This window comes from Salvia hispanica, chromosome 1 (assembly GCF_029641045.1).
Source record: "Salvia hispanica isolate PSC_SH4W2 chromosome 1, Shi_PSC_v1, whole genome shotgun sequence".
Taxonomy (NCBI): Eukaryota; Viridiplantae; Streptophyta; class Magnoliopsida; order Lamiales; family Lamiaceae; genus Salvia; species Salvia hispanica.
The window spans coordinates 66,076,215-66,095,469 of NC_142692.1; the positions used below are offsets into that span (position 1 = coordinate 66,076,215).

Below are 19,255 nucleotides of genomic sequence, written 5' to 3' on the forward strand. Positions count from 1 at the left end.
TATTTTATCTACTATTTGAATATTTGAATACTTCAAAATTTGGAAAAAAAAACTTCATTTCATTAAAATTAAAACATTACACTACGAATGTGAAAAAACTACAAATTCTCAACGGCGGTTGCGGTTCCAAACTTCTTCAATCATGTCGGTCATAAGCTGAGTATGGTCTTGTTGGCTGCGCATTAAGGTCTGTCGCTGTAGAACCTCACCGAAACCCATCGGTAATCCTCGAGTGACAGGCGGGGTCGCCGTGCTGGAGCTAGGTCTGGCTTCATCATCCACCCAATCAGTGACATGTCCAACTTCTTGTTCGACTATCATGTTATGCATAATGATGCACGCATACATGACGTCACGATGACTTCCTTGTACCAGAAACGCGTCGGACCTTTCACGATTGCTTACCGCGATTGGAGCACCCCAAAAGCCCACTCCACATCCTTTCGCGCAGACTCCTGCTTTGCCGCAAACAAGACTCTCCTCTCACCAATTGGGCAGCTGATCGTCTTCAAAAAAACAGGCCACCTTGGATATATGCCATCGGCCAAGTAGTACCCCATATGATGTCTGCGGCCGTTGGCAGTGAACTCGATGGCCAGTCCGCGACCCCTGCACTGATCCGCGAAGAGGGTGGACGAGTTGAGGACGTTGATGTCGTTATTCGACCCGGCTACACTGAAGTAGGCATGCCAGATCCAGAGGCGGTGGTCAGCGACGGCTTCCAGGATCATCGTAGGGTGGCTGCCCTTGTAGCCGCTGGTAAATTGGTCTCTCCACGCCGTAGGGCAGTTCTTCCACTGCCAATGCATACAGTCGATAATCTCTAGCATCCCAGGGAAGCCGTGCACCGTCTCGTGCATCCTCATCAGCCTCTGGCAATCATCAGCAGTCGGGCGTGGCAAATATGTGTCGCCAAAAGCCTCCACAACTATCTTACAAAATTTCTTGAGACATTCGCGGCCAGTTGTATCCCCGACGTGAAGGTACTCGTCGAACATATCCGCCGTGGTGCCGTAGGCCAACTGCCGGATCGCAACCGTGCACTTCTGCAACGGCGTAAGTCCGGGTCTGCCGATGCCGTCTCCCCGATACTGGAAGTATATATCACGTCCCTCCAACGTGTGCACAATGCAGAGAAAAAGATTTCGGCTCATTCTAAAACGGCGATGAAAAACATTCGGGCCCCACCGTGGATTCTCTGCAAAATAATCTGCGAACAGACGTTCATGAGCTACGTCGTGCTCGCGCGGGATATACGTCCGACGTCGTATCGGCCGAGGGACCCGTGCCGCCACCGCCGCCGCCGCTGCCTGCTCCCGCTGCATTTGTGCCAAGCATTCCACCGCGCCTTCATTAACGACATCGAACAAGGCTCGAGTCAAGGCCCGTCTGCAGCCATCCGATGTACTCAAATCGTAGTCGTCGGGATTATTTTTGAGAAGATGAGAGAATAATTGAAGAGAAATTGAAGAGATGTGAAATTGGAGTGTGTGAAATGGTAGAGAATTGTGCTGTCTAAATAAGAAAAAAAATTGAAAGAAAAAAAAACGCGTGAGCATCGTCCGCGATGCCACAGTGGCGGACGATGCGACGGACGATGAGAATCGTCCGCGCTTCATCCGCAGACGATGGTTAAGCCATCGTCCGCCCCATTGTGGATGCTCTAATGAATCCTTACACGGATTGGTGTTAGTGGCTACAGTCTGAAATGGAATTAACTTAATCATATAGACTTTAATTTATGAAATGACGTAGGATATCCAAAAAATTACTCCCTTTTGTCTCATTTTATCATTTTTCGTCCGTTCCATAAAATTACCAATCTCTTCAGTGTGAGACCCTTATTTCACTACACACCCCAATTTAATACAAAGTCAAATAATTTTTTAAAATCTACACTGGATCAAACTGGGACAAACTTTGTAGGACATAAAGAGTTACTAATTTCATCTTATTATTAAAAAAAATATATTTTAAATTTTATGTTAGCAATATTACCATACTGCCTCCAATTTACTTGTACTGCTATATTTTACTCAACGAATTGCAATTTATTGGGCTGAATTAGTAGAAAGCCTATCACTATATTTTAATTACTCCTTTACTAAATAAAAATTCGAGGCCCAGGCTATCAAATTGCAACGCGATTCGTTGCAAAAGATTTGATTATTAAATTTCAATCTCATCAAAGCCACGACGGATCTAGCACTCCCCATCACCGGAAGATTTCGCCGGTCACCGTAATCAAGGTTTTCCCCACACCGATGTTCATTTTTACTTCTCTATTTGATGTCGAGGTTTCTTATCAATGCATCGATCCCGTTAAAATTTCAATTCCAGATCATCTCATTCTCGTATTTTCTTTTTTCAGAAAAGCTAAGATATCAAATTGTTAAATTCTAGATTGGATTGGTGATGGATCTGTTTATTGAAATTAGTTAATTATATTATCTCGGCAGGTAAAAGCGTTGATTATAACTGTATTTGGGAAAAGCATCGGAAATGGGGTTTTTGGTGACTACTCTGATCTTCGTATTGGTTGGCATAATCGCATCATTGTTAACCAGAATCTGCTGCAACAAAGGGCCATCCACTAACCTGTATGTTGACATTTTAAGATTTTCTCCATTAGGTTGCTTTTTTTTGGCATGTGGTTTCTGAAGTTAATTATTGCCATGATTTCTGCTGTAAGTTTTTATTTGTAATTTCTATTGAGCTATCTTGACTTTTTGGTTGCTCTAGAACAATGTTCTTACCTGTTGACCATAATCTTTGGTTATATGTTATTCATCTCCATGCTTTATTAAGTGATAGTAATAGCGAACTGTCTCGGAACTCAGTTTAATTTGTATGTGTCCAGCTATTTTCTATGTTTGGTAGCTGGATTTATCATCTGTTGATCTAGTTAAATAGCGAACTGTGTCTCGAAACTCACTTTAATTTGTGGAAAGAGTTTATGTTAATGCAATTGTATTCTGCAATGCAGGTTACTTCTGACATTGATTATTACAGCGACTGTTTGCTGTTGGATGATGTAAGTTTGTTCTCCTTGTTTACAAAAAAGTGATGATGCATGTTGTTGACCTTGGTAATAAGCATTCGTCGGTATCTTTCTTTTTTTGCATAACTTAAATCATCTATTCTTCCAATAGTGTAGCTGAGGTGAAGTTCTATGTACTAGTTTAGCTCCTTTGACTGGAATCTGTGTATGTGTGCAAAATGGGCCAGTGGCAGTGCTCTTCTTTTCAGCAAAACTGAAATTCCTGTCTCAAAATCCTTTAAACAAGTTCCCTTCTTAGAACAATCCTTGACTTGATCTTATTGTTATCATTTTAACAAAGTTTTAAAAACATTTTAGGTACTATTGCCTTGTAGATGAACATTGACATTTGGTTATTTTTAATCCTCCACATATTGAGGGAAGTGACCAACTACATAAAATTTGGTTATACATTAATTGACAACAATGTTGTTAACTATTTACGTGACCAGTGATGTCTAGACTTACACAGAATTTTGATGGGCATCAGTTGGGGTCTGGGTCCTTTAGGTTAGATCATAGCGGCACATTTAAGAGCATAATCTCTCTCTCTCTCATGTAAGCTTGAGTTGGGGAAGGAATGTTACCTGAAATTGTGAAAAACACATATTACATTTCTCTCCAACTTGTATAAATACAAATAAAGTACTGGTGGGTGGCATGCTTGGTCTAGAACTGAGAAGGATTTCAGGACTGCTAGAATCAGGATAATTTGTTTTTGAGAAAAATGACCTGATGGATGTCACATTATGTGTGGAAAATTGGATTATAACAATGCTGGACACTAAGGGGTAGTTTGGTAGGGAAGATAGATACAGCAAAACATGATAAGAACACACATTTTTGGTCATTTTGGGTAAGATAACTCCAAGATAAGAGTGTAGAATGTACTTGTAGGCCAAAACTTGACATTTTTAACTGGATACTTACATTTCTCAAACCACATGTATCCTCTTATATCAAAATAGTCAAGTCACGCCTCTTGGTTCTGCTCATATAATAAATGGTGGAAAGAGATGTCTTCTTGATTTAGTGAGCTACTCTTTTTCATTTTTGTCATAGTTGTAAGATTGTATGTTGTGCATACGCAGGTGGGCGATAGTATACTTGGCACAGATGAACCCTCTGATTGTTCCCATTCTGAATGAAGAGGAATGAGATCTCCAAGTGCCCATGAACCCTGCATCGTTGAGTGTTACAGGGGTAAGCCAAAAGCAGTGAATTACATTGGAACCCTCTTATGTAATATTTATATTACATTTTTGTTAATGAAAACATCTTCGAAGTATTTATCAGATTGTACGCCATTTTCCTATTTGTAATCCTTTCCATGGATCTTATTCATTTGTTGAACGTTGCTATCTTGGTTTATGTACCTTGAGAGAGAATAAATATGGTTTGTGTTATTGTGTATCTGTTTTCTGCTTGAAAACTTCCATGTTTCCTTCTACACTGCACCAACAACATGATCATCTTTGTTGTGTTTAATCTTCGAATCGTTGAATCAAATCAAATTCAACTTAATTGAAACAAAAGAATCTAGTACTATATGTTTTCGTCTTCTGGCAATTAACTATATATAATTTTACATGACGAATCAGATTAATTTTGTGATTTATCACTACAAACCTTCAATGGGTCAATCAAATTTATCCTTTGGAAAAATGAGAACATGTTATGAAGCACGGGTGCATACAACTGGACTGGAGCAGTAAATATAGCAGTGGAAAATTGTAGTTTATGAAATTACTTGAATTTCAGAAAATACCATAATCTGTGCAGAGTTCTACAAAACATAGATAGCATATAATCTAACAATCTTTCCTAATTATGCGAATGAATCTACATTAGTATTTTGGAAATGTGATCTTCGTTCCCGAAGAACAGAACACTAACCAGGGAGAACATATCTGTAAAAAGACGACAGCAAACACTAATTCTCTTGTGTAGGCATTGGGGTGGAGGAAAGATCACAAGAATAAGGACGCTTCGGGTAAAGGAACAAATGTTAACATGCTTTCACCAAAATATTCATACAGTGAGGGCAGCAATTGTGCGGCATCTGTATCCTCCTTCCACGCCTGCTCAAGAGCAGATGAAGTCTTGAATCCTTGACCACCAACTATCTCTCTTCTGCTGCTTGATCCAGCCACATTGTTGTTCCCTGAGGCCCTTGATGAGTCTGCAGCTCCAGTATTTGTTGAATATCCACCACTAGCTCCTGCTATGTCTGCCGGCAGAGAGTTTGCACCCATAGAACTGTCTGTTGCCAGTTTCTTCAACGGTGCTTGGTGCATCATGTTATCCATGGTGGCTTTACGTTTATCTGAACACAATTTGGAGCAGATAAATGCATTAGACTCTCAACATTGATGGAAGGAAGTGCAATTTCAAAATTGTAAATAGTCCCAAAAATTAATCAGCCTCCTAGGATAGAGCTAGCGAGACAGCAAACGATTTATTCATTTTCATGCTGGTCATATTTTGAGTTCAGAATACTACTTTAAACAGAAGAACAAGTAGTTGAAACTAAGCATATATACATTATTTTAAATATTAGTTACACAAGAGTACTAAAACACCAAGAGCCACCCCAAACCCCAAATATTAGTTACACAAGAGTACTAAGACATCAAATGATGAACAGTTTCATTGAAATAGTAAGTGAAGCTGAAGAGAAACATACTTGAAGTAGTCACGACTTTGCTATTGCTCCTACAGACAGTACGTGCTGGTGGAGATGGCAGAGAAGGTAGCATCTTCAGCCGATCATAGACGCACAAACCAGCTGCGCGCTGATAAGATAGTATCTCATTAGTTAGATTCAGCTGGGGCCAAATGTGCAATGACAATCTAGGTACAAGAAAGGACAGAGCTACCACTAAATACAACCTTTGGGGGTACATACAGCTATTCCATTCCACAATCATAGCAACAAATGAAATGCAGTTCAGATGTTGAAATTCAATAATTATAAATTCATTGGTCCTCCACTTGTTGTACTGAGTGGAAGAATAGTAAGTGGCCTTTGTTTATGATAACGCATCTTGATCTACTTCAGGGCTTAGAACACTCTACTAGTATTTCAGTATTAACAAGACCAGTGTTATACTAATTTGAATCCTCCCAAATCTTTTCGAGATAATAGAACTTTCCATGCTTAGAATACACCATAGAATATCACTAGTCCGAACTAACATAGTAGCCAACAACTCCCATGTGCCCCCAAAGAAGATAATTTATAATGCAAAAGTCCCCTATGAGAAATAGTAGGCTCGTTAATAGTTTGCACACATCATGCAGTTTTAACAGTTGCCAACTGTCATTATTAACAAGCCACTCACCCTCAAATTATCTTCAGACAAAGAAACTGGAAGTATAAGTACCAATTTACGGCATTTGCTATATTTCCAGTTAATGAACTTCTTGAAAGAGAATGTACAAAAATAGTAAGAGGATTAGAAGACATCTTTCAAATAAGGTCCTCAATACACTTCTACAGATGGCAGCAGAAAAACAAAGTCAAAGTATCATCAAAGACAACAGGAATTTGGAAAAAAAACAATCTCATATATATCTGGAAGAACCTTCTCAGATAGCACCAGATGCACATTGCACAAGATATTTTTAGTAACCATTCTTTGTCACGGAAAAATGGGTCAACATATCTTACCAATAGAGCCCCATATACAAGCCAGGCTTCATGCCTCTTGATCTCATTCTTTTGCTTCTCTAGTTGCATTTCTGGCTCCAGAAGCCGCAAATAAGGATCAAGATTGGGAAGAATAAGTAATCGAACCTGGTTAGCATGTTTAACAGAGGTCATCTTAGGATAGTTAAGGGACAGTATTAAACAACACAACATATAGTTCTGGTAGTGTGCACAAAGTCTCGTATTTTAACATTGTGCATTTTTTTGCAAATAAAATATAAATTATCATGGATATTACAAAGAGTACATACATAGTCACACACATCGAGAGGGGAAAAAAGGGGGAAATACCACATTAGCTCCAAGGGCTGCTATCCCCCGAACAGCACCATAATGTTGAGGGAGAGTTTTTGATGGATCGATGAAAGCAGTCAACATTGTCTTGGTCACACGTGGCTGGAGATTGTAATAAACCTGGCCAAATCTGCAGAGTAGTGTCATAAAGAAGTTAACCTAAAAATTTATTGAGATGATAGATAGCAGGTTGATGCAAATTGCAAAGACACGTGATGCACCCAACTTTTATAGAGAAACAGAAGAGAGCCACATCATACATTATGTAATGGAAGGTATATATGACGATCTCTCACCTCTTGCATATTGAGGCAACTAGACTAGCGGTGAAATTTCTCAGTTCCCAGTGATTGTCAGAGAACTTATTTCCTAATCTTTTAGCAACCAGGCATGTCAGCACCGAGGGCATCAGTTGGTGCAGCTAATTAGAAGTTTGAAGTATCAGAATTCAACATTCATGGAGATCAATTCAAAAAAGAAAAAGTAAATTGCTGCTTGAAAAGCAAAAGATCATGCACCATAAGATACACAAATTGCAACCTCAAGTGTTTAAATGAGGCCTAAGGAGCAAAGAAACTACTACACGCCAACATATAACTAAATAAAGAATCCAAAGACTAATTTTATACTAAGATTAAAGTCACCTAGTACTAGGAGAACACTGTGACACACACTATATAAATCAGAAAGCAAGAAAATCTGAACTGGGCAAAATAAATGAAAAGGGAGTATATGCAAGAATAACTTACATATGGCTCGATGTGTATATGAGGATTCCGAAGAAGGCTCCGGACAAGACGCATCAAAGCAAAAAGTAGAGAAAAGTTATTCAAATTCCGAGAAACCTGCCATTGTTACTGTTCAGCATTTATAATCTGGAACCGTTGTTAGTCTAGATGGAGATTACATTAGTTTTACCTCATCAGCAACAAAAAGTGTAAAATAAGGAACCAAGGGGTGAATCCCTGAGTCAGTTGCCAAGCTCACTAATGCAGCTTTAAATAAAGGGGACTCGGATCTGGTCACAGTCAACTCGGTAATTTTTTCAAAGTAAAGCTGCAGCACAAGGCAAGAAAAACATGAGATGTATTATCTTCTCGACAGGCATATAAAAAAATAAATAAAACCATCAGCAGCACCTGAAGTTCCTGTGAAACCACATGCTTTATAGGTAATTTAATGTCAACAGATGCTCCATCCTCTTTGACTTCAGTCTTTCTGTTATCCGCAGGAAGTGAAAGCACTTCCAGAAAAACAACTCATCATTTTACAAAAACTGAACTTTAAGAAACACATATGCATTGCCATATGGAGTAATTATTTGGTCCGGCAAGAACAGGAAGGTGGAAGAGGATAGAGGAATATCATAAAAGGAACATGCTGATCGACAGTATTTAACACATGTGCATACAAATGTAAGATACCGGTGCTATGATATATACATACTTTGAAGAGCTTCGGGAGGGGGATTTTCAGGAATAGCAGGTTGAACTCCCTCAATAGCTAACCAATGAGCAACTACTGTGGTGTCCAGTGGGGCCTTAGGTAGAGGAGCTTCAATCACCTAAGTAAGGTAAAACCATACAATTGTGACTAATAATTTTACAACAATTGTCTAAGATTTTATTCAGCAGGCATTCATGATCACATACTTCCTTGAATTCCACATCCTTTTCTTCTATATAGAACAAATCCTTGTGCCCTGCTGCCCGTTTGAATCGCAGTGGATCTCCAGAAGCAAATCCATATATTGGCTACACAATTGTCAAAACCCACAACCAACAGTCACAAACAATGACCAATAGTTGCACCAACAAGAACCATGAAATGCACAACAAAGTAGAGCAATATACTTCGAAGGACACATCGAGAATTACATTATTCCATCAAATACTATCATGAGTGTATAAATGAAATTCTATTTGAATAAAAGCACCTCGACATTTCTTAAACCGAGGGCACTATCAACGTCATCCGTAGTTAAAGTAGTTCTCTTCGAATGCCTCATGCATTTGATAGATTCCTGCAACAAATTCACAATTTAAAACCTTACAGGCACCAACCGTATACATCAAAATTGCGCACAAAAAGCAAAATCAACAATCGAGAAAATATCAAAGACGGAAATTTTATTGACCTGCATTATTTCTCGAATACGGTACTCGACATCGGCAGCCAGAGCAGGCAACACATCGGGAGATAAATTGCTGATGCCAATGCTCTGGGCTATAACCTCAATTGTTTCCTTCGGTACGATGCTCATCGTCACGGAAACTTCAGCGCTTTCTGAGATTTCGAATTCTATCAATACTATGATTAAACGGTAGAAAAACAGCTGATTAACCTAAAATTGAAAAGGAGCATGAATTTCTTACTTATTCGATGGTTGAAAAAGGAGGCAGTGAGGGCGGCAGCAGCTGTGCCGGCTGCTGGCGTACCGGCAAGAATGGAGAGAAATTCAGGCTTGAAATCGCTTGTGTTCACGAAGAGGGATGCGAAAAATAAAAAAAAGTGAACTGACAAACAATGGCGAGAGACTAATGGTGCGGTTTTGCAATTTTAACGATTTTACTACTGTAGTATTTTAATTTTAAAATACAAGTATATTCCAAAATTCCAACAATTTATTATTTTCAAGTCGAACCTAAGTCAATAATTTAATACAAACTTGGCTAGGTTAGATATGAAACAAATTCAATCTAAATTTATTCATGTCTGGATAGTAAAAATTCAAGTTAACAAACAATTTTAAAAATCTACAATATAGGAGTGTTTGAATTGAAAAAAAGCATATATGTCATTCATTTAATACTATATAATTACCTGCAAAATTATGAAATTTGGCAAAATAAGATGACATCAAAATAAATCTAATTTTAATCAGCATCTAAAGTAAAAACAATGAAATGATAAACTTTATCCAGATCATCGTGGTACTGGACTCTTCTTTGTCGTTGGTTCGAATAGAAGAAAATACGTAAAATATAAAAATGTATAAAATATATAATTAAATGACATATTTGACTATCATTTAAAATTGACTAAATAAAGACCCTAAAAAAACATGCAAAGTACAAATATTTATATATCGAATATTTTAATCTACTTCTATTAAACAAATTCTACACCGTAGTTACCTAATTTCATGACCAAACCAAAGAGTGGGAATATGAATATCGGTAATTAAATTTACCCGTACCCGACTCAATAGTCGTAGGGAATTAGATACCCAATATCCAATTTTATGTGACCGGGTACAAATTTGAGTAATAGAGTTTAAGAAATAATGAGTATTGGGTAACACTTTTGGGTATCGGATATATCCAAATACCCAATTAACACCCACTTTATTGTTTAAATTTTTTTTCCATCTGTATAATGTATAATTCTCATTGTAGAGATCATTTAAACAAGAACTGCATATTTTTAAAGCGTGCCACGCCCCATCTATTAATCACTAGCATGATTTTTTTTTATTTAACTATTACTATGATTCATAATTATACTATTTGATTGCTTATTTATTAATTTTTACATTTTGCATTGTCAATTCTCATTAAGTTATTCGTGAGTTTTAAATTAAATGTGACAACTACCTTTTTTAGTTTTATATAAAATAAATGTAATATAAAAGATATTAGTCAATTTGAATTTTCACGTAATATTAATCTGTCTTGAAAATAAAATAAATACAACAAAGTAGTTATATTTATTATTATTGTATTTTGTATTTTCCAGCATCAAAAAGACATAGTAAATCGTATTATTTGCATAACAAATAAAAGAATTTCATTCATTTTTATTGAAAAGGAGAATTCAATTCCTAGTATATAAACAATATCAGGTATTTGGGTACCCGATTCATCAGGTTTAGATACTTGTGTCGAATATCGAATACCCAATACACACTTCGGGTCAGGTTTGTGTATACGTTAATTTTCGGGTACGGGTAATTGATATTTTCGGGTCGAATAACCACGAGTATCTGTATTCCCACCCTTATCCAAACTCGTAAGTGCGGGCACAGAAGTCCAAATGTGTCTTTGCAAATACACGATCTGATTTGCAGGTATCCGAAGCCGAAATCTGATTTTTTGCCTACTAATACCTGGTTCTGAAATATTTTCGGGTACCATGACTTGAGTATCCAGTCCTGAAAAATACTAAGATACTCAAAAACTTGATTTTAAAAAAACAAGCAAAGGGGAATGCATCTTTCACAATCTAACGCCGGAACTGAGTATTATATCCGTGACATCTTTCTAATAAAAGAGTATTTTGTGGAAGACATTATATTAGCACTTACCAAAGTTTTTGTGAATATATAGTCTCTAAAATATGTCAAAATTCCAAGACAAGCAAAATTTGAGATAGAACTAGAATTGGAGACGACGATGTTAAATGTAGAAGCAGCAGTTGGCGGTCTCAACGATGACATAAAAATCAGAGTGACTCCTAATAATAGACAAAAGAAGTATAATAGAGTTTGACTTCGTCATAATCGGATAATAGAGCAACATCCAATCAAGTACTAATTCGATATACCTAAATTTATAGGATAAATGGAAAATTACTTTTAGAACCCGAACTCATTATCTGATTTTTTGGATATCGAATACCTGATGCCCGACAATTTTTAAGTTTGGCTCGTATTTATCCAATAACCGAACTGACAGCCAAGATACCATTATTTGCATTTACGCCCCATAAAAAACAATAAAATGAATGGAAACAGAAAATAACGAAAATAGAGGTGACGTGTAGAACGTGAAGTGAGGTGTTGAGAAATGCAAAGCGAGTGGGATGCAATCCACAGCCTCACGCGCCTTATCGAAACTGGGCCTCCACAAACTGGCCTCTGTTTTTAGCGTGTTTTGTTTGCCTCTCAAATCTCTCTCTCCTCTTTGCCCTTCGCCAAAGCAATTGAATTGCATTCCCACCTCCGTTCCTGCACCAGATTCTCATCGTCGCACAGTCAAAACCTTACAACGCCGATAAAAAGGGATCGACAAATCAAAATCCTGTCCCCCAAAAATCCCGGATTGTCTCGACAGGTATGCATGTAATCCTGAAAACTGCTCGGCAACGCGTTTCCTGTTTCATTAGCGTCCTTCTCTCGCCATTTCGAGATCCTGCAACGTCTGCATTTTAAATCATTGATTGATTTTCAATCATTGCCGGATTGAATTTCATATATTCCGCTTGCCGGGAATTGAAGCGCATTGATTGATTGGAGATTTGCCAAATCTGTTTTTGCATGGTTGGTTTCCTGCTTATCCGCTTACGTTTTCTCGTCTGTTGGTGATTTTGGATTGGAGCAGGGATTAATCTCGGGATCGTGGACCGTTGGGGCTGCATAGCCCATTTCCAAATAATTTTAGGGTGATCGGTGACAAATTTCCCCGCGATTTGGTTGAGCGCGGGGCGAGAAGAGGATGTCTAAATTTGCGGGAGTTGTAGTTTCTGATCAACTTCACAGCCAGTTCACGCAAGTCGAGCTTCAAGGCCTTAAATCCAAAGTAATCTTCCTAAATCGCTTGTTTTTTTAATTCAATAAATAGTTTTCAATCTGGTTTCAGGTGATGTGTTTCCGGACTTGAATTTTGTTTGATTTTTTTCTTTTTTGGGCATTGGCTCCTGCGTTTTGATTTGCAGAATTGAAGCAAGCCAGTCAAAGGGCATTTATGTTTAATTGATCTATGATATATGGGGTTGTGTGATTATGTTTTTGTTTTGGGCAGTTTGAGGCAGTGAAAAATGAGAATGGTAAAGTTACGGTTGGAGATATACCCTCCTTAATCATGAAACTGAAGAGTTCGAATGATGTATTTAACGAGGAGGAGATTAGACAACGATTGGAAGAATCACATTCTGACATCAATGACGAGGTGGATTTTGAAGGCTTCCTCAGGGTAAGTTTTTCTTTATCCTTCCTACTTTTAAGTTGGTGATATCCCAGGCAAGTGGAAGGTGCTACTTTTGAATTTGATTCCTAATGATTGTAGTGCTGTGACCGCATCAAAGAAAATTTGCCGATAATAATTGTGGTATCTAGATAGCTCTTGGTTTTTTTCTGCTTGAGCCATAGTTGGATGAATGATTATTTACTTTTCTGTTGTTGCATTAAATAATCAGTCATATGAAGATGAACGAAATAAAGTCAATGAAAAATCTGGGGGTGCAAAGACCCCTTCATCCTTCCTGAAGGCAACCACAACAACTCTTCTTCACACCATTGATGAAACTGAAAGGGCTTCATATGTTGCACATATAAATAGCTACCTCAGGGATGACCCATTTTTGAAGCAGTTCCTTCCACTGGATCCGTCCACAAATGCTTTATTTGACCTTGCAAAGGGTGGAGTCCTATTATGGTACTTCATACTTGAACTTAGCAATCTCAGAGTTTCGCACCTGATTGACTTCAGTGTTGGTAACTTGGATGATTTAATTTGCTATTGGTTGTTTCAGCAAGCTTATCAATGTTGCGGTGCCTGGTACAATAGATGAGCGGGCTATCAACACGAAAAAGGTACTCAATCCTTGGGAAAGAAATGAGAATCACACACTATGCCTCAACTCTGCAAAGGCTATTGGATGCACGGTAGTCAATATTGGCACTCAAGATCTTGTTGAAGGAAGAGTAAGTTGAGATCGCTTAGGCTTGTGTACAAGGTTCAATTATTTTAGATTACTTTTTAATTATGCAAGTTGTTTCATTCATGCAGCCTCATCTGGTACTTGGATTAATTTCTCAAATTATAAAGGTTAGTTTGTTTTTCTTCACAACATTGCTTAATGTATCAGTTTCTTTTGTTTGAATAGTAGCTGGAAAGAGATTTCAAGAGGATTTGGTTACTACAATCCGTACAGTAGAGCAAGTTTCGTTGGAATTGTGGAGTCTTTACTTATATATATTCTTTCCTTGCATTTGGTTGCATTTTCAGATCCAACTACTGGCAGATCTCAACCTCAGAAAGACGCCCCAGCTTTTAGAAATTGTGGATGACAACTGTGTATAGGCTGCACTTCCTTTGACTCTATGACTCTACATTGATATTTTATTCATTCTAAAATGTTAAATCAGAGCTGAGCTAAATTGTACACTTTGATCAGGTGTCCTTGATATATGCAGGATGTTGAGGAGCTTATGTCGCTTGCTCCTGAAAAACTTCTGCTGAAATGGATGAATTTCCATCTTAAGAAAGGCGGCTACAAAAAGACAGTGACAAACTTTTCTTCTGATCTGAAGGTTGCGTGTTTTCTTTAATAATTGTTGCAACTGTCCTACTTTATTTTATTTGAAGATTGGGTTGACGGTGACATTATTGTCACCTGGTTCTAATATTTCTAATATCACACACTAAATGAGCTGCACTTTCCCTACCCTCGCTCCTTACCTTATTCTAATGCGGAGGTTTTCTTTGGGAAACCATGAAAATCAGCACACAAATCACCCCTGTTTTAGGCTTAGTGAATTGAGGATCAACTCTGGCTCTTGGTAATTTTTCTGTCATTGATGCAGTTCAAAACTGTTGTTGTCCACTTAACTATCTATTGCATTCGAGATTCTTTGCTCTCTTCTTATAGTTTCCGCGAGTCTATAGCTGTTGCATTTTACCATGTTCTGCAGGATGGAGAGGCTTATGCCTACCTGCTTAATGTACTTGCACCGGAGTTTTGCAACCCCACCACCTTAGATACAATGGACCCCTATGAACGGGCTGATTTGCTTCTTGAGCATGCAGAACAAATGAACTGCAAAAGATACCTTACTCCCAAGGACATTGCAGAGGGGTCCTCCAATTTGAACCTTGCTTTCGTTGCACAAATATTCCATGAAAGGTGCAGGAATAGAATGCTTTCTTTGCTCATTGAATCTTTCAGCAAATGAATAACTAATTAGATTATGAGCAATTTTATGCTTCATGAATTGTTATAAGTTTTTCTGATAAAGAAATGTGGTATTACATGATCACAAAAGAGACGTTCTCTCATATTTGCTTCCTACGTGCCTGATCTCTGGTTTGGCGATATACTTGTTTATTTCGCCACTACTATACTTCGATAAAAAAAGCTATAGCTGGTTGATGTAGTATCTCCACATTTCTTCTAATTATACATTATAGACTATTAGGTAGTTATCATGTCTCATTCAAAAATTGTAATTTTAATGTTTAGTAAAACCTATAATTCGTACAGTTGCCTTTATTTTGTGTCTCAAATCTCTTGGACTTCTGAATTAAATGAATTTTTTCCCCCAGGAGTGGCTTGTCAACAGACAGCCATAAGTCATCTTTTGCAGAAATGATGACAGATGATGAGCAAATATCCAGAGAGGAGAGGTGCTTCCGCCTGTGGATCAATAGCTTAGGAATTTCCTTGTATGTGAACAACTTGTTTGAAGATGTCAGGAATGGGTTAGTATTACAGCTTCATAAAGTCACCAACATTCTTTGAATCCCATATCTTTTAAGAGGGTTCTTCTGTTTTACTATACAAGAACTACATGTCTTGTGACGATTTAGGAACTGGAGTTGCACACTTGCACTTGCATTTCTCTGTATGGTTATTTTGTTAGCTTCTCCAGTATATATCTAAACCAAATAATGGTATGTTTACAGGTGGGTTCTTCTAGAAGTGCTGGAAAAAGTTTCCCCAGGATCTGTCAACTGGAAGCATGCTTCAAAACCACCAATAAAAATGCCATTTCGAAAAGTAGAGAATGCCAACCAAGTTGTTGAGATAGGGATGAATTTGAAACTATCCCTAGTCAATGTGGCTGGTAATGATATTGTGCAAGGGAATAAGAAGCTTATACTTGGTAAGAGGGTGCTTTCGCTTGTCAATAAAACTCAAGATGGTAGTTCTTTGTTGTATGCATTATATGAATTCATTGAAGTGATTGAAGCCATGTGCAAGGTGGATCATATCTATCAGAATATTCTATCTCACTTTCCAGCAAACTGTTAGATTCTTTGCACATAAACCATCTACAAGTTCTTTGCAGAAGAGATGGTCCTTTCGAGTAGCTTTTGATAAACCGGGCCAAAAAATTGTTTTGTTTCCATTGTTTTTTAATTTTAATTATTATAATCTGAACTATTTTCATTTGTTTTTTTGGTGAATAAGTCATTTACTAATATGCAATTGTTCTTTATACCAAATATTTCCACCATGCATTGCCTGGTGCTTTCGCCTAATTAAATATATAAGTCAGCTTTCAATTTGATGAATAGATGAGCAAAGAGCTAGTAGTTCATGAATTACTACTACAATGATTAAACTTCATATTCTTATTTTTAACTAGTCATTAATACTCTTTATTACTTTAAACTTGAGGACTCCTGAAATTTAGAAGACAAAACATGGCATAAAAGATGAATGTTTGCAAGTGTATGAGTGCCTATTTGTTCAATTTTGGCCATTCCAAGGTGTTTTAACTATTCGTCATTTCTTGTAAATTAATTTGACGATTCGGTGAAAATAGTGTTGCGCTGCTGCATGCTTGATGCTCATGTTTCATTACCTTTGTTTTTCTTGCAGCTTTCCTTTGGCAGTTGATGAGGTATAATATGCTTCAACTTGTTAAAAAACTAAGAACCCGATTTCAAGGGAAGGAGATTAGTGATGCTGATATACTGAGCTGGGCCAATCGAAAAGTCAGGAGTCATGGCAGAAAATGTAAAATTGAGAGTTTCAAGGTGGGGGAAGGCTTTTGTTTTCCTTTCAGCATGTATTGTCTCTACGTGTAATATGTGCACATGATTTGTCCATTAGATGCTCTGGCATTCTTTTCCCATGTTGTTGATAGATTTGTTGAATTCTTATGTAGGACAAGAGCATTTCAAATGGATTATTCTTTCTTCAGCTTCTCAGTGCAGTTGAGCCTCGAGTTGTTAACTGGAACCTCGTAACCAAGGGTGAGAGTGGTAAGTTCTCATCTCACTTTCGTAGAAATTAATAATCTTTGTTGGGTTAGGCTCCCTTTTTGAAGTGAAATTTCAGCTGCCTCTTGATTTTTAAATCTGTCAGTAAAATATCTGAGACTGTGAATTCAATTTATGCACATGCTTATAATATGTGGCCTGCAAAAAAGAAGTAATTCTATTTAAGTGGTAGGTTTCTACCAAATAAACATTTTTCTCTCTTTCCATCTAGTCATTGGGGTTGTATGCGTGTGTATTATCCATTGTGGGCCTTACTTCCTCACATGTATTCTCTGCTTGACGTGAACTACTTTTGCTTATCCTTGTTTAGTTATCAGATGGCTTGTATCATATATTTTCTGATTTTCAGCTTTTGACTTTTTTGAATGGGAACTTGACATTTTGTTATTTTCTAATAGATGAGGAGAAGAGGCTAAACGCTACATATATCATCAGTGTTGCAAGGAAGCTTGGATGTTCAATATTCTTATTGCCTGATGATATCATAGAGGTGAGGGTCCAATTTATGCTCTGCTTCTTGAAAAACATTTCATTTGATTCTGGAAAATAGACCACCACACATAAAAGTAAACCTATTACAGTTCCACTTCATTCTGGTAATGAATGAATAGGAACGATTTAAACAAGTTTTGTACAAAAGATCATGCCAGCATTTGGGCCGATTTGAGTGCTTCTATCAACCATAGAAGGCCGCTTTACAGTGCATCCCTATATTTCCAAGTGTAAAAAATGACATTGTTCTTGCCATTGTATTGGCAGGTGAACCAAAAAATGATCCTGACTCTTACGGCAAGTATTATGTACTGGAGCCTTCAGCAGCCTGTCTATGACTCAGACTCATCTTCCGCAGCTTCGTTTAGTCGTGGGACGTCACCAGAACCTGTAGCCGAGGAGGCTACATCCCCTGCATCTGTTTCTACTTCAGATGCACTAGCTACATCGGCTAATGGATGTCCATCTTCAACGAATGGAAATTCATATCCTAGTGCTGCAGCTTCTCGCGATAAGCCCCCGACCCCATCAGCTTCTGGGGATGATGTCTCAATTGTTTCTGAATTATCTCAACTGACGATGGACGACACAGCATCTGATACCGTCATATCTGCATCGGCTGATGATCAGGTATCAGATACTGCAACGTCTGCTCTGGCACCGGAAAGCGATGAGGCACAGTTGGCAAGTGAATAGCCATGTTTGGAAAAAAAATTTTGGTTGGAAGAAAGGAGAAGAAACAAAAGAACAGAAGAATATACACCTTTAGGTCAGTCACTGGGAGTAATAAAGTCTTATATTGCACACAGAGGTATATATATGCCCATAATTTAAAATGAAAAAATGCTACTATATTTTATTTGTTGTTTTTTTTTTTCACACAAATTTATTCTTCAATTTTTCTGTAAATTTTGGGTTTGATTATGGAGCAAGTCCCCTTGCAGTTTATATTTGTATCTGAGGTTGGGAACTTCCTGAAATACAGGAAATACATTGTAATGATCCTTGATAATTAATAAATTTTCGTAACACAATCGAGCAAATGAAGGTTAAATTCTGGCCGTTGGGTTTTACTATATACCAATGTTAGCATCATAAATCATACTTTGCGCTATTTAGGGAGTTAATTTAATTAGATCGATAATTAATTATCGACTAAGGGCATGTTTGATAATTGATAAGTTAGTAATACCAAGATAGAGAATTATATATGGACATTTTTAATTGTTTGATATTATAGTTAAGCTTAACTCAAAGCCCAATATAAGACTGGGACCCTATCTAATCTTACCAAAATTATAAAATTAACCTTGTTTATGTATCTCACCAATTTGTCAAGTTAAGCCATGTTATTTAATATACAATACAAATTTAGATAATTTCTTTTCTATCAAACAACAACGAAAAAAAATTATATCTTTGCATATCTTGACATGAAGCCCGTATTTCTTATCTTGTTTTACATATCTTCTCATATCCCATCCTTTTTTATCAAAAGAGTCCTAAATATATAGTACATGTAGATGCCTTTGAGAAAAGATTGGTATGCAGCTATGCATAGACCATAGATAAATTGGAAACATTGCTTCTTGGTTCGGAATTAGATCTCGATGATGAGATCGAATTTCAAGTCATAATCGACCTTGATGTGCCCAATCAAACTGACTTATTAGTTTTACTGATTTAATTCCAAATCCAATATTTTCAAATTATAATTCAGCAATTAACCACTGTTTCTCCTGAAACGGGATAATACTGGGGAAGGAT

The 19,255-nt window shown here is 37.4% G+C and overlaps 3 protein-coding genes across 4 annotated transcripts; 2 read left to right on the forward strand and 1 right to left on the reverse strand.

Moving 5' to 3' along the window:
• The first annotated feature begins 2,090 nt into the window (after window positions 1–2,090).
• On the forward strand, window positions 2,091–4,453 carry LOC125222020 (V-type proton ATPase subunit e1-like). Its single transcript, XM_048124403.2, has 4 exons — window positions 2,091–2,249; window positions 2,460–2,600; window positions 2,987–3,034; window positions 4,132–4,453. Exons 2-4 carry the CDS (start codon window positions 2,503–2,505, stop codon window positions 4,196–4,198), a joined length of 213 nt encoding a protein of 70 aa, XP_047980360.1. The 5' UTR covers window positions 2,091–2,249; window positions 2,460–2,502; the 3' UTR covers window positions 4,199–4,453.
• Window positions 4,454–4,758: 305 nt separating this feature from the next.
• On the reverse strand, window positions 4,759–9,582 carry TAFII59 (TATA BOX ASSOCIATED FACTOR II 59). Of its 2 annotated transcripts, none has more exons than XM_048124401.2 (13): window positions 9,422–9,582; window positions 9,184–9,332; window positions 8,983–9,069; window positions 8,699–8,800; window positions 8,493–8,610; window positions 8,186–8,289; window positions 7,965–8,102; window positions 7,796–7,891; window positions 7,343–7,467; window positions 7,044–7,176; window positions 6,714–6,839; window positions 5,727–5,835; window positions 4,759–5,366 (listed from the first exon to the last, which is right to left on the reverse strand). In XM_048124401.2, exons 2-13 carry the CDS (start codon window positions 9,307–9,309, stop codon window positions 5,011–5,013), a joined length of 1,620 nt encoding a protein of 539 aa, XP_047980358.1. In that variant the 5' UTR covers window positions 9,310–9,332; window positions 9,422–9,582; the 3' UTR covers window positions 4,759–5,010. The 2 variants fall into 2 exon arrangements, with proteins under 2 accessions (XP_047980358.1, XP_047980359.1); XM_048124402.2 differs by having other exon boundaries at window positions 9,184–9,347; window positions 9,422–9,579.
• Window positions 9,583–11,897: 2,315 nt separating this feature from the next.
• On the forward strand, window positions 11,898–18,522 carry LOC125222001 (fimbrin-1-like). Its single transcript, XM_048124372.2, has 15 exons — window positions 11,898–12,100; window positions 12,368–12,565; window positions 12,788–12,958; window positions 13,182–13,420; window positions 13,518–13,689; window positions 13,775–13,813; window positions 13,994–14,062; window positions 14,182–14,298; window positions 14,680–14,891; window positions 15,311–15,466; window positions 15,671–15,870; window positions 16,593–16,750; window positions 16,882–16,978; window positions 17,395–17,486; window positions 17,756–18,522. Exons 2-15 carry the CDS (start codon window positions 12,482–12,484, stop codon window positions 18,182–18,184), a joined length of 2,235 nt encoding a protein of 744 aa, XP_047980329.1. The 5' UTR covers window positions 11,898–12,100; window positions 12,368–12,481; the 3' UTR covers window positions 18,185–18,522.
• The last annotated feature ends 733 nt before the right edge of the window (window positions 18,523–19,255 follow it).